The sequence below is a fragment of the Nyctibius grandis genome, chromosome 1 (assembly GCF_013368605.1).
Source record: "Nyctibius grandis isolate bNycGra1 chromosome 1, bNycGra1.pri, whole genome shotgun sequence".
In the NCBI taxonomy this organism is placed as follows: Eukaryota; Metazoa; Chordata; class Aves; order Nyctibiiformes; family Nyctibiidae; genus Nyctibius; species Nyctibius grandis.
This window is the reverse complement of record NC_090658.1, coordinates 125,179,234-125,192,662: the sequence shown is the minus strand read 5'-3', so window position 1 is coordinate 125,192,662 and position 13,429 is coordinate 125,179,234. Positions and strand designations below refer to the sequence as shown.

The 13,429-nt window shown below is 43.5% G+C and overlaps 1 protein-coding gene across 1 annotated transcript in view; it reads left to right on the top strand.

Annotated features, from left to right (window-relative positions):
- The first annotated feature begins 1,702 nt into the window (after positions 1-1,702).
- The window catches only part of ATAD2B (ATPase family AAA domain containing 2B), a 79,572-nt gene continuing 67,845 nt past the window's right edge, over positions 1,703-13,429 (top strand). Inside the window, exon 1 of the mRNA XM_068407114.1 lies at positions 1,703-2,123. Coding sequence (XP_068263215.1) covers positions 1,968-2,123 — 156 coding nt within the window. The 5' untranslated portion in view covers positions 1,703-1,967. The remainder of the gene's footprint in view (positions 2,124-13,429) is intronic.

Genomic DNA, 13,429 nt, shown 5'->3' with positions numbered 1-13,429 from the left:
AAAACACACTGTATTTTGAAGTATCTCATAAAATGAAAATTTGTTGCTCTTCACAGTATGAAAATTTTTGCTTGGAAATCTAAATAGCCCATTTTCTTATTATATATCCTAATGTCATTGTTGCATATTTTGTATTTTTAAGTACATGCTTTACCATACTTTTTCAGACTTTAATCTTGAAAAGAAAGATGTGGGAGTACGCAGGTAAAGCAGAATAATAGTTTTTACATTTATTGTTCTTCACTAAAACATTATTGCACTTTACATCTTTAAACAATAAAAATACTTTGATAAAGCTTGCTTGAGCCTAACAGCCTGAGCCATGTGATCAGTAATTTTATTATACTATTCTTTTTTGTTATAGAAGCAGAAAGCACTGAAATAACTTGCCCAGCAGTGCCAAACAAGTCAGCCTGAAAATTAAAAGGTTGAGACTTTGTCACCTACAGCTCTATACTTGTATTACTTGGCTACATTTCTTTTACAAAGCTTTTAGTTTCGGGGCTTATGTGCAGGCACTGTGATAAGTTCAATAAAGGACAACAAGTTGCAGTGAGAGAGGAGTGATTCTTACTGCACATCAGCGAGAAGGGATTGGATTATAGTTCGTGAATAGTCTGGGAAGCATTTGGGCATCCAATGTACTGTAATACATACTATTCTTCCCTCTAAAATGCTGTTATTTGATCTGTGATAGAGGAGGGAGCTGAGAGAAAAATAAGCTTTCCAATGACTGAGCAATGAACATCAAACGTGAGTTGAGGCTACCGGGCAAAATACAGATGTTATCGGTGACTTGTACGGCAGGCGAAGCAAGGGCGCATTCCTGATAGCCTGGCTATAAGGAGGATTTCTTCATAGTGAGACTCACCAGGCTGTGAAATAGTTTTCCCTGGACAATGGTGGAGATCCTGTCCCTGAAGTATCTGTTCGCCCAAGCTGTCATGTCAGTGACTGGACAGAGCCCACCCGGGCGAGCAGAGCCGGCAGGCTGGAGCCCCCCAGCTCCCGGGGCAGTACCTTTCCGGCTGTGAACTGTGGCACCTTTCACTCCCCGCGGCCCTGGGCAGCCGCTTCTTCCCTGCCCCTGCACTCCCCACCCAAGCCCACCCTCACCCCTCGGCTTAAGCCCCTCGGGAGGCGGCGGCGGCTCCACCGCCCCGGCGGGTTACGCCGGGAGCGCCGGGCCTGGCCCGTGCAGCGGCTCGCCGGCTCCTGACAGGCTTCGGGCAGGTCACGGCCCGGGCCCTGGGCCTTAGCGGCCGCTCGGGCCCCGCCGCGGGGCCGGGGCCGGGGCCGGCGCCGCTCGGGCTCCGCCGCTCCCCTCAGCCTGACAGGACAGCGCACCCCCGCCCCCCAGCTCCCCTGGAAACCGCTCCGCCTGCTGTGAAGCCGGCAGTCGCCGTCCTTCCGGTTCCCCGGCCCCCCCCCCGGCTGTCCTCTCCCCCGGGCGCGGCGGGGGAGCACAGCCCGGCGCCCCCCCCTCGCTGTCCCGCTCCCCGGGGACCGCGCCGGGGGCCGCCAGCCGCCGCCTCCCCCACGGCGGCCAGCGCCAGGCCCATAGAGCGCGCCGGCACCGTGCTAGAACGTACGCAGCGGGGGCCGCCTCGGCCTGCGCGCGGCGGCGGCGGCGGCGCAGCTCCCCCTGGCGGCAGTTATCGGCCTCGCCGCGGACCGAGGAGAGAAAGAGAGAGGGGAGAGTAATGGCGGCCAGTTAGTGTGAGACTGAGCCGAGGAGGCGGCGGCAGCGACGGGAGGAGCCGGTGTGGCTCCGTCTGTGGCTCTGCCCGGCGGACCGGCTTCCCCACAGGACTTCTCTTCCTTCTTCCCCCTCCCCCTTCCCCCCTCTCCCTCCCTTTCCCCTCCCTACCCGAGCCCCCGCCTGTCCGCCCTCCCTCCTCCCTCCGCGCCGGCAGCGGCGGCGGCAGCGGCGGCGGCGGCCCCCCGTGTCCCCCCTCCCCGGGGCCATGGTGAACACTAGGAAGAGCTCCTTGCGCCCCCTGGGCAAAGCGGCGGCCGCTGCGGCCGGAGCCGGCAGCCATTTCATCTCGTCCCGGACCCGCTCTTCCAAGAGGGGCACCAAGGCAGATGCGGCCGGGCTGGAAGAGACGGCGGCAGCGCGGGTAAGGACCGGGGCGGGGGCGGTTCACGGGGGACGGGGGGGGGGGGCAGCGGCGGCGGTGAGGGCCTTGGCCGGGGAGTCGCTGGGGACAGCGCCGCTGGTGCCGGGGGGGGCCGCGGATACGGGAGCTGGCGGGGGGGGGGGGGATTGCCGAGACGGCTGTCGGCTTGAGAGGGAGGAGGGACGGCGGAGCCGGCGGGGAGCCCGGGGTGAGGAGGGACCGTGGAGCCGGCGGGGAGCCCAGGAAGGCGGGGGGGCGGCTGCGGAGAGCCGCCCACCGCGTCCCACCTGGGTTCCCTGCTCGGCGGGGAGAGCGCGGTCTCCGCCGGGGCGGCGAGAGGCGCAAGGGCCGCTGACAGGAGCTGAGGGCGGCGGGGTTGTCTGGGGAACGGGGGACACCGGGGACACGGGAGGCGAAGTTGGTGCCGTGGTGCTGCCGGCGTGTGCGCCGGGCTGGGGCAGGCAGGGCCGGCGGCGGCAGGCGGGGGTCCGGCGGGGGGGGCGGCTCCCCCTGCGGCCGCGCCCGGCACTGCGCCGGCTGCCAGACAAAAGTTGGGAGCTGCGCCTGCAGCAACTTCGCAATCCGCCTTCGCTCTGCTTTGCTCTTCCTCCCTCTCCCCAAGTGACCTCCGTTCGGCTGAAGCGGGCGTTCGCGGCGGCAGCGACGGGAGAAAGCTGATGTGTGAGAAAGGTCCCCCCGTGTCTGTGACACCCCCCCCGAGCCGGGGGGATGTAATCTTGCCGTCAGGTTTAAGCTCAATGCTTTCCCGGCGTAATTCACTGTAGTAGCTTTGGTTGTACGGTCTGATGGCCAGTGAGTTCTACAGCCCGATTTGGAAAATTAACATCTGGGAAATTCTAATTGAAAGAAGGAATTCGTGAGCCTGTTTTGTTTTTTCCTTGTTGTCTCTAAACAGATTTGTTGACAACAGCTGCATTTTTTTAATTATAGGCAGGGCTGCTTTTTTTTTTTTTCCTTGATAAAACTTCACGTATTGCTTTGAAGTTTTAAACTAGTGGTTATAGTTGCCTTGTCTGCATACATATTTTAAAAGCAATGGTAAATATGGAAGTGAAAACTAAGGGTCAAAGCGTTTGACAGTCATGCACCAACTGACCATGTCCCAGCCTCTGAGTAGAAGGAAGTTAATCAGACAAGTAGAAAAACAGCAGTAGCAGCCAGAGGCAGATTAGAAGGATGACACCTGGAATTGTTGGAAAACCTTTTGCCCCATCCTTTTCGTTTTAAAACACTAAAAAAAAAAAAAATACTGACTGGATTTTCTGTTCCTTCGGTGCTTCTCTTTCAGTTCTTTCATGCTTCACAATTCTTCCCTTCCCCCCATCTTGCTTTTCCTTGTTGTCCCCTATTTCTTCCTTGTTTAACTTCATTAGACTCATGGGGATGCAGCACCATAGCTGTAAAAAGCTGTTCTGCTTGTTCTAGTATGCAGTTTCTATTTATTCATATCGTGGGTCTTGTGGTTTGTGAGGCAAAGTTTGGTGTAACCCTTACTTGCTTACTTTACAGGGAGTATACTGCTGCTAAAAAAAAACGGTTGAGCTTCTTTCCAAACATTTTCCGCCTATGAATAGTGGTTTTATACTACAGATCATTAAAATGTTTAAATTATGTTATTGTCATGGTGTAAGGAAAGGAGATTGTGCAAAATACTGTAATAAAATGTGTAAATATATCCCAGGATATTACCCACGCTTCTAAAATAGCATTTCTTCTGAAGTTAAATGTATATTTTGGTGTATGGGAATGGACTTGTTTCACTTCACAACAAATCTCATGCATTTGAGGTAGATTTTTTCTTTTAAAAGGTATGATTGCCAAAGATGACCAGAAGTTTTCCAGAAAGGTTTTTTAATTGTGGTTTTTTTTTTCCTTTCCCCCAGTGAATTTTGTAATATATATATCCCACCGTATTTTAAAGCTTTGTACAACTGATTTTATTCTTCAGATATAAGTATTTGTCAGCGATACAGCATCTTTCTGAGCTCCTGAATCTTCTTGAAGTAGTGCCAGAGGAGGCTTTCAGCGATTAGAACGTGAATAAGTACAGCAGTAGGAAGACAAAGCCTTTGCTTTTGGAAGTGACTGTCGGGAGACAGATAGCGAGGCTGTGTTTTGTGCAGAAGGCGTACTGGCATCGTTTTCATGCAGTTGTATGTATTTTTTTTTCTGAAGTTGACTGGAACAGTGTGTCCTTTTGAAGTCTTTCGGGTGTCGCGTCAGGAAACCAGCCTTACTAGCAGCAGTTAATTGGGTTAATGGGCAGCTAGAGTTCGGAGCTCTGGCAGAGACGGTGTGCTTCTTATTTGCGTAATATGACTTTATTTCTTCCACGGAGGTTCTAACTTGAACTCCCAGAGAAATGCTCTTCAGTGGCAATGCTTGTAATTACCTTTCCGAATGTATTTTAAAAGGTTGTCTGTTTGTTCCTTATTAGCAACAAAAACTGAGTTCGTAATCTAAAGGCATCCTGTAAGATGCTGATTAGGCCAGATGAGGGGTTCGGAGTTGCCTTCCACCTCTTCTATATCTATTTCCTTTTGCCTTCTTCTTTTTTCCTCTTGGCTTTTTTGGTGTATGTAGTGGGGTTTTTTTTGCATACATTTACAAGGATAGGCTTGAATCCCTCTTCTCCCAAGAACTTGAGTTATGTTTCTAGTCTTCCACTTAAATATTATCTTCAGTTACATATTAATAGTGTCCGTTTTTGTTTATCTGAATCTGGAAGCAACACACATTCTGTGGAAACGGGCTGTAATAGTCTAAAAGCCTTTATCCTCTTCTCTGTATTCCCTCTATAGTACTTGCTCATCTTAGAGAAAGCAATGACGTCAGTCTTTGAAAAGTAAACTGTTTTGAATTACTGGCTGGGGACCACGCATTCAGCGACTGAGATGAATACATGTGTGTCCACTGACCAGAAGCCAGATTAAAATTAACAAAATCCCTCACTAAATGGATCAAGGAGACAAGTTTATTCTCTGAAATGATGTCACTGGAGAGTGCATAGAGAGGGTACGGAGAGGAAGAACTGGGCTATGTTTTCTTCCTGTTTCCAGGATTCATTTACAGACTATTTAAAAGAAATTGAAGCTATCCTTATATAAATTTATATTCTATCTTTATATAAATTATATGTATTTTTTTTCTTTCTACCATTAAAACTTGAGAAGTGTTATGGCTTTATATTAAAGCATTCTGACAAGAAAAACACATAAAAATCTTCCAAAGTTTTCAGAAATGTAGAATTATAACACAAGGCTTATAAATCCAGTGGGCTTCATTCACACCATGAAAGAATTGAGGATACTGTGACCATAAATGGTTAAATTTGTGCTCTAGATTTACTAATGTCTGATATTTTCAGAGACTCAGTTGTGATTGTTGGTAACACTTATTTGGCAATTGGAGTGATTTTCCTCAGTCATCTCAAAACACAAATCAAAAATGTTGATCGAGGAAACTAATCAATTTATCGTGAAATAGGCGCTCTTAAATCATGTCAGCATATTAGTTAGACATTTTAGAAATGTATACAAGATTAGCTTAATTTAATTAGCCAAGAAAGCATTTAGCAGTGCCATAAGAGCTACTCAAGGGCACTGTGATAATTGTAATATGTGATCCTAGCTAAAAGTAGTACTGCCAACATCGTTCAACTTACTCGGTGGCAACCTAGAGCTCTCCATTGTACTTAATTGCTAATAGGAGCAAACACGGACTTGAGGATTGACATCGAGTGCTGTAGCGTGGCAAGGCATAAAGCTAAGCAGCATTTTTGTGCTCTGTAGTACCAATATATTTCAGTGTCTCTTACTGTAATTTCTCATTCTGTAACAATAAATATATTTTCTCTGATTTCTGGGTGATAATACAGCTTATGTGACATAAGCTCATTGCTGTGTTTTACTCCTTAAAAAGTCTTTAATGGTCAGCTATTGAAAACATAGAAAATTAACTTTAAAAAAAATACTTTTTTGCTTAAGGTACTAGCTTTAAATATACCCCTTAGAACTTTCTAAAAATTAAATTTTCCTTTATGAAAGAGCCTGATTCAGATTAGCGTATTTTCTTTGTCTTTGCAAAGTGTCTTAGTGTTCTGGATCTTCTGCGGTTTAGAATAAAGGTAAAGAAAAAGTTAAGAGTTTCCTGCTTACGCTGGAGAAGTTACACTTGCTGGCCATCTGCATGTAAAGCTCTTCAGGGGAAAAAAGCTCCTCTCAAATACCTGTGTTTTTGAAGAACTGCATTGTCTTATTGTTCGAGTTTACAGTAACATCAATAAAGGTGCTGAGGCTAACGTGTTTACAGTTCTTTGAAATACATCCTGAAATATAGAGCCTTGTGAAGTTATTCCAAACAATTTCATGTAAAGGAAGATTCCCAAGGAAGCTCATCTTTTCAGTGCGTAATAAAACGTCGGGTTCTTTCTGGTTTAGTGGCCTGCTGCTCTTTTGGGACTTAGCAGGAGAAAAATCAGTGATCTAAAACGAATCGTGCAGTCTGTTCCTTGGTAGCGTGGTATTAATACATCTGTGGACAGGGGGAAATTGAGCAATTGTTGGAAGCAATCTATGTCCCAAGTTTCTGGCAAAATACCGTGCAGTCAGCATTTGTCAACCGTCCGTGTTTCCAGAGGGTGTCCTGAGCTTGAATTCTGCCTGTGTATCTTGCTAAGTCAGTCTGGGCCACTCTCAAAAGTCAGGACGCCTCCGAAGCGTACCCGGTTTGTTTGAGGAGGCAGCTGCGATCTAAGGACTCATCCAGTGAGGGAATACGACCTCCACAGAGGAGAAACGGTGCTGATGTTTGGTGTGCTGCACGCGAGAGGTTTCCACTCGGGAAACGGTGCTGATGTTTGGTGTGCTGCATTGCTTCCTCTGAATATTGGCCTTGTCCCAAAGTAATATTAACAAAAGCTGCTTCTCCAACTACTCTCTCTCAGTTTAAACTTAAAGGAGGAGGCTTAGCCCATTGCCGTGAGAGATCCCGTGACAATTTTGCAGCAGTGGCATACAGCTTGGGGTTATGGAAGATAATTAGCTCAGGTAATTACATTCTGATCGCCTCCATCCCCCTGCAGTTTCGGTTGGATGTGGTATAGTTTTTGCACATCCTGCCCTAAATTGTCGAGTATTTGCTATACCGTGGAAAACTTTTCATTCCGATCTAATGATGCTTCAAAAGATTTCTGCGTAAAACTTTATACAAACCTGCTCAAACCAAAGCATCCAGCAAGTAGGCATCAGTGAGCTGAACCGTTCACTGCTCTTATTTTGGAGCTGTGGCCGTTTTAAAGGTTGATGCTCATTTATGAGATGTTTTTGCTCTAATGTATTACTTTGTGTGTGAGTAATATCACTCATGAACCCACTTATTGCAAAGAGCGCTGACTATTTTTTCAGCCTTTTTCATCCTGTAGTTTTTTTTGTACTCTTCATGCTTTGCTGCTTTTTCTAAACAATTTTTCCATCTCTGAGTTTACTCTTGAAATATTGTCTTTATTACCTTTGATGGGATTTTCATGGTTTATTTTAACCATTAATTTTCCTTTAAATTGTTCAAGTGTTGTTTTGCATTTATACTTGCTTGGACTCTCTTGCTGAATAAATTTAATTTCTTCTTGCTTGGTAGCTATTAAAACAGGCCACTTTTCAACCAGTTGTAAGATTAATGTGTTATCTTCTGTAAGCTTTTTCATTTTGCACTGCTGGGTATGTGTATGCTATAATAGCTTCAACTGCAGTTGAGCTGTGTATAAAGGAAGTAGCTTTAGTACTCCTACCAGAAATGCAGAATTTATGAGCCTGTCCAAGTTCTGTAATTTTTGTAGCCTGTTCTGAATTTTGAGGTTTTATCTTTACATTTCTAGTAGTGTATGTTAATGACCTAACTAATGTAAAGCTCTGGTGGAAAGTTTGTGTCCAGTTGCACTCGGAGCAGATGCTTCAGTTTGGGTGTTTACCTAATTTGAGAAACGGGCTTTTTGCTTTTCTCCAACCTCGAGTCAATTGCTTCATTTTAAACGGATGAGTAGTTGAGCTGAGCTATTTAAATAACCTGAAATGAAGAAGCTGTTTTTTCTGTACACGTGGAAGAGATTACTTGCATTGAAATTTGTTGCCATGCTTCAGCAATCCCTCATTCCAAATACTTTATAACTACCTTCTATTATTTCTCTGATTTATCTTTCAGACCTTGAATGTTGTTTTTATTATGATTTAAATTTCAATACATTAATCTTAAGATTTCACATTACAATTTTATACAATTTTAAGTTGTTTTTTCTTTTGAAATACTGTCTTCAAGTGCATTGTAGCTTGAGACACAAGAAGTGGTTTTAATCTCACCTTCTTTTTCACACAGAAGGCCACCTTCTTGTAGCTTCACTTGCTACAGGCACTTCCTTGCTTAGTTTACTGAGTCAAGTACCTAGTGATATCCAAACCTTGGGGAGCCCTCTGGTCCAAGGGTTCTCTCTGTTCTACCTTCTATCCTCATTCAGATCATTCTGCTTCTTTATTTAGGTTTATAGCAGTACTAAAAGGAGGCCATGTCCTCCAGACTTGCTTTGGGATGGGGTTGTTCAGCAGAAACAAGATGGATTTTTGAGGACTAAGGGTAGGAAAGAAAGTTGTTGTTTGAATGTTTTCATTTTTTCCACTTCTGAATTGTAATAATTCTTGAATGTTTACATAAATATACTTTTCCTTGAAAAGTCTTCATTAACAGAATCTAGCAGCTCATGGAAATGGTGTATACGGTTCTGACTAAAAATGTCTTGCTTTTAGTATTCCTTCAGTGTTAAACTAGGAAGATCAGTGGTTTTAAAAACTTTCAATATGTGGATCTTCTAGAAAAACAACTGAGTGAGGTGTGGACCCCCATACAACAGAGACCTCTTCTCAGCAGGGTTGTTTTTCTGAAGGTGTGTGATTTCACATGTGCTGCAAACTGTTAACTCTGCAGTTGTGAAAGCGAATAGACTTGCCCATATTAATGCTCACCTGGCCATTTGATGAGCTGGATCAGGATCAGGTTACTGGTCCAGCTGAAACTAACCCTCCTCCCCACACCCTCCTGCTTCCCCTTGCCTCCCCTCCATCCCTCTGATCTGATTATCACCTGAAGATTCACAGTCACCCTAAGTTTAGGGAAGGCACAAAGGGGAGAGGAACATTCATGGTGGAAATGCTTGGAGCAGCAATGATGGGTGGAGGACAAACCTCAGCTTGCTGTTTATGAGCTCTGTCATAATTTGGCAGAGGTTGCTCTGGAGCTCACTCTCCCTTTCTTTCATGAACCTACAAGTAGCCCGTAGATCGCAAGACTTTTTTGGATGTCAGATCAAAAGCCGTTGAAAGGCACTCAGTCTGGATACGAACAGGTGTCTTTTTCTATTACAGACAGGGGGAATGGTTGCAAGTGTACAAATACACAATAAACAGAGTTGTAGGTAGCGGTTTCTATTTTTAACTTGTAAACTTTAAACTTTTCTCAGAAGCTTTCACATTTATTAAATAACCTGAATTCTACAATTGAAGAGTTCTAGGAAATAAGATGAAAATTACTGAAAAAATGAAGCAGATCTTCTCATGCAAAAATTATGTTTTTTCATCTGAATGAGTTGGGAAGAATTTATTCTTCTGAAGAAGTCTAGATGATGGTATTTATATTCTTAATGGCTATTATTGACGTAAGCACTGTTTACTGGAAAAAAAATACAGAAGCTGAATGTTAAAAGAATTCAGATCATCCTGCAGTTGAGGCATTCTTTACTATCATTATCACCAATGAAAGACAGCATTAATAGTTGTTTATTCCAAGATCATCAAGCAGTTAAGCATGAATCTTGTTATTTTTCCTTAACACCTGTGGAGAGCCAATGTCTGATAAATGACTGTGTGCAAACATGTGGAAATTAGAGAACTGCGACCAGAAGATGGGTTCTTTTAAGCCAACTTTGTCTCTTTTCAAGCTATGAGTAAGGTTAACACACGAGATCCTTAATGAAACTTGAAGTTCTTAGTAGGGTAGTTAATGTGCTTTAATCCAAATACATTTTTTTCCTAGCTTCTTGTCTTTTGAAGGCGTGGGCAGTGTACTTACACTGGATTTTTAGGACACAAAGGTAGATGTTTAGCATGCAGCAGTACATAGTGTACAGGCATGAAAACAGTCTGCCGTATTATGACGGAGTTGAGTCATGTTACCTTCTTCCCCCGGACAAGTGTATCAGGTCTTGCCTCTTCCCACCAAGCAGATAGTCAGTCCCTCTTCTATGGGAGGACTAAGGGCATTTGCCAGGAAAATGTGGGTTGGGGTGGGGAGAGGAGCTTGTGAGGATGTGTTGGTGCTGGAGAGTGGGTAGTGCAGTGTGTCATCCTGAAATTAGGACACAGTGCAGGTGTGTAAGGCAAGGTGTGGTCTCTAGTTTGAGCATGCTGATGAGAGCGTTTCAGCCACTGAAAATTTGTACTGAGCATAAGGACTGTTTTAGTCCTTTTTTTTTTTTTAAAGAAGATGCTATAAAGCAAAGTGATGAACTTTAAAAAAAGAAAAAAATTGAAATAGGATTTGAAGGGATATGCTAGATTCCGGTCAGATTATCACAGTCATGTAGACATAATGTATGACATTATCACAGTCATGGTAGAAAATTTGATCTAGTTACTAGAACTTGGAACCAAATAAGAGCAAAACTAAAAATATCTTAAAAGAGATTGTGAAGTCTTTTGTTTTTTTTAATTGCTTAATATGCCTGGCCCAAAAATGCATTAGGAAGGCTACCTAGCTCTTACCTAACTTTCATCAATAGATCTTAAAGTAGATCTTTAATGCAATAAATCTTTAGAAGTTAATATTTTAATCCATTTTTTTTACCTTTGCAGAAACTGATACACAAGGGAGCAAGTGGCTTATCCAGAATCACTGGACAGACAGATAGTGTTTTTGGTGTATGTTATTGGTATGTTTGAAACGACGTTATAGTTTAAACGCAGAAAAAGCAAGTTATTTGTTAACTGCATAGTTATCTGAGGGCAAAGATGAGTGATCATCTTAACTAACTGGCACCCTGGGGACACAATCACATTTTTTTAATGAATACAAGTTTTATTTTGGAAAGACAGCTTTTATCTTTTTATACCAATGGGATAAACATGTTTATTAAATGCATTAAATACCTCTGCGTATGTATTTTATTTCCTTCAATGGACAGCCCATTTCCACAAGAACCTTGCATGAACTGGTAGGGAAAAAGGTAGATCTGATTTTTTTCACACATCCTTTTAAAATATTAATCCAGATTATTAATATTCTGGGACATCTAAGGTGATGTGTTTTATTGAGAAGATACATTTTAAATTATGTTAGAAGTAACTGGAGGACCTGGATTCAGTTTCTCCAAAGCTAGTAAAAATAAGATTGAGAGATCTCTGAAGTCATTGTTGTCTTTTCAGAGTGTCAAATGAGGAGGAAGAGTTAGTTTTTGAAAATTTGTAGCTGAAACAGATTTCTTGAAAATGTTTATTTTGTTATTATTAAGACAAAAGTAAATTTCAGGGTGTTTTGTGCTTGTTCAGTGGGGCAAAAAGAAAAAATACTTAAAATATTTTGTGCCTTTAACAAAATGTGGAGGAATAGGATTGATCAGTTGAAGATTGAATATCAGCATGTCTTCATTTCATGTTGTAGCCATAGGAAGAGGTCATAGAAAAGAGAAAAATGTAGATGCTGAAAGGTTTAAAACACTAGGTTGAAAAATCCCATGTCTGATTTGTGAAGTCATATGAGCAATCATGCTACCTTTCTGGGTGTGGCAGAGAGTTAGTCAGAAGAAGGGTGTGACCCACAAAATGTATGGCAAGGAGAGCAAGTTTGACCATGGTGGAAAACTCAAATATTCATGTCTGCATACCTGTGTTTTAATACAGCTGAACCTGTGGCAACCAGATGGAGTCTTTTTCAGAAATTGCAAGGTGTGGTTGTGGTTTGGATGTTATGTCATCCCTTACTCAAAAACTTGATGAACTTGTGTTCATGTGCTTGGAGATGACAGTGATAGAGATAGAATCATAGAACTGTTTGAGTTGGAAGGGACCTTAAAGATCATCTAGTTCCAAGCCCCCTGCCATGGGCAGGTTCACCTTCCACTAGACCAGATTGCTCAGAGCCCCATCCAGCCTGGCCTTGAGCACTGCCAGGGAGGGGGCATCCACAGCTTCTCTGGGCAACCTGTGCCAGTGTCTCACCACCCTCACAGTCAAGAATTTTTTCCTTATATCTAATCTAAATCTTCCCTCTTTCAGTTTAAAACCGTTACTCCTCATCCTATCACTCATGCCCTTGTAAAAAGTCCCTCTCCAGCTTTCCTGTAGGCTCCTTTAGGTACTGGAAGGCTGCTAGAAGGTCTCCCTGGAGCCTTCTCTTTTCCAGGCTGAACAGCCCCAACTCTCTCAGCCTGTCTTCATAGGAGAGGGGCTCCAGCCCTCTGATCATCTTCGTGGCCCTCCCCTGGACTCACTCCAACAGCTCCATTTTACTCTCGAATCCAAAGATAATGAAGACTATGTTTTGCCAGACTAGACCACGGATGGTATCTTGTTAACTCCAGTTATTTCCTTACTCATTGTTAGTGAGAGTGCTTTCCCTAAGAAGCTGCACTGGGTTCTGGTTGTTCTGGATCACAGTTGGAGTTTGGTTGGTCTTTCATTTCTGTTAGATGAATACAGTTGTGCTGAATTTTGTTTATCTCTGTACTTCTGACACTACATAAACTCATTTTTTGATTCTTCTGTTCTTGCTTTTTCTTTATGGCTTCGGTATGCTTTCAGGCAATTTCTGACATGATTCAGATGTTACTAATTTGTATTCTCTCAGCATGTGAGTGTGTTTGCTCAGTGCCAGTGTTTCGTTAGGAGCTTTGAGTTCAGTGCATTGGTTCCTACTTCTACAATTGCATTATTAATTTCTTAATTTTTAAGTTTGATGCTTGTATCATACATCTCTCTTTCTAGTCCCAGAACATTTTCATGATGTATACTGTTAAGTAATAAGTTTCTGGGTTGAAACTGAAGTACTATTTTTAATCATTGAAGGTATAAATGGTTTGAGACCCAGTTACTTGAGGGAGCAAGTTGAGTGCAGTGGAATCATTAGACCTCTTTTGCTATAAATGGGAGGAGGTGGTGGATAAACTGCTCTCTGTAAAGGCTTCTCAGATTGAAATTAATTTCTTTTCTTGTTCGAGCATATCCCAGTTTGACTAATCTCTTGAGTGTAAT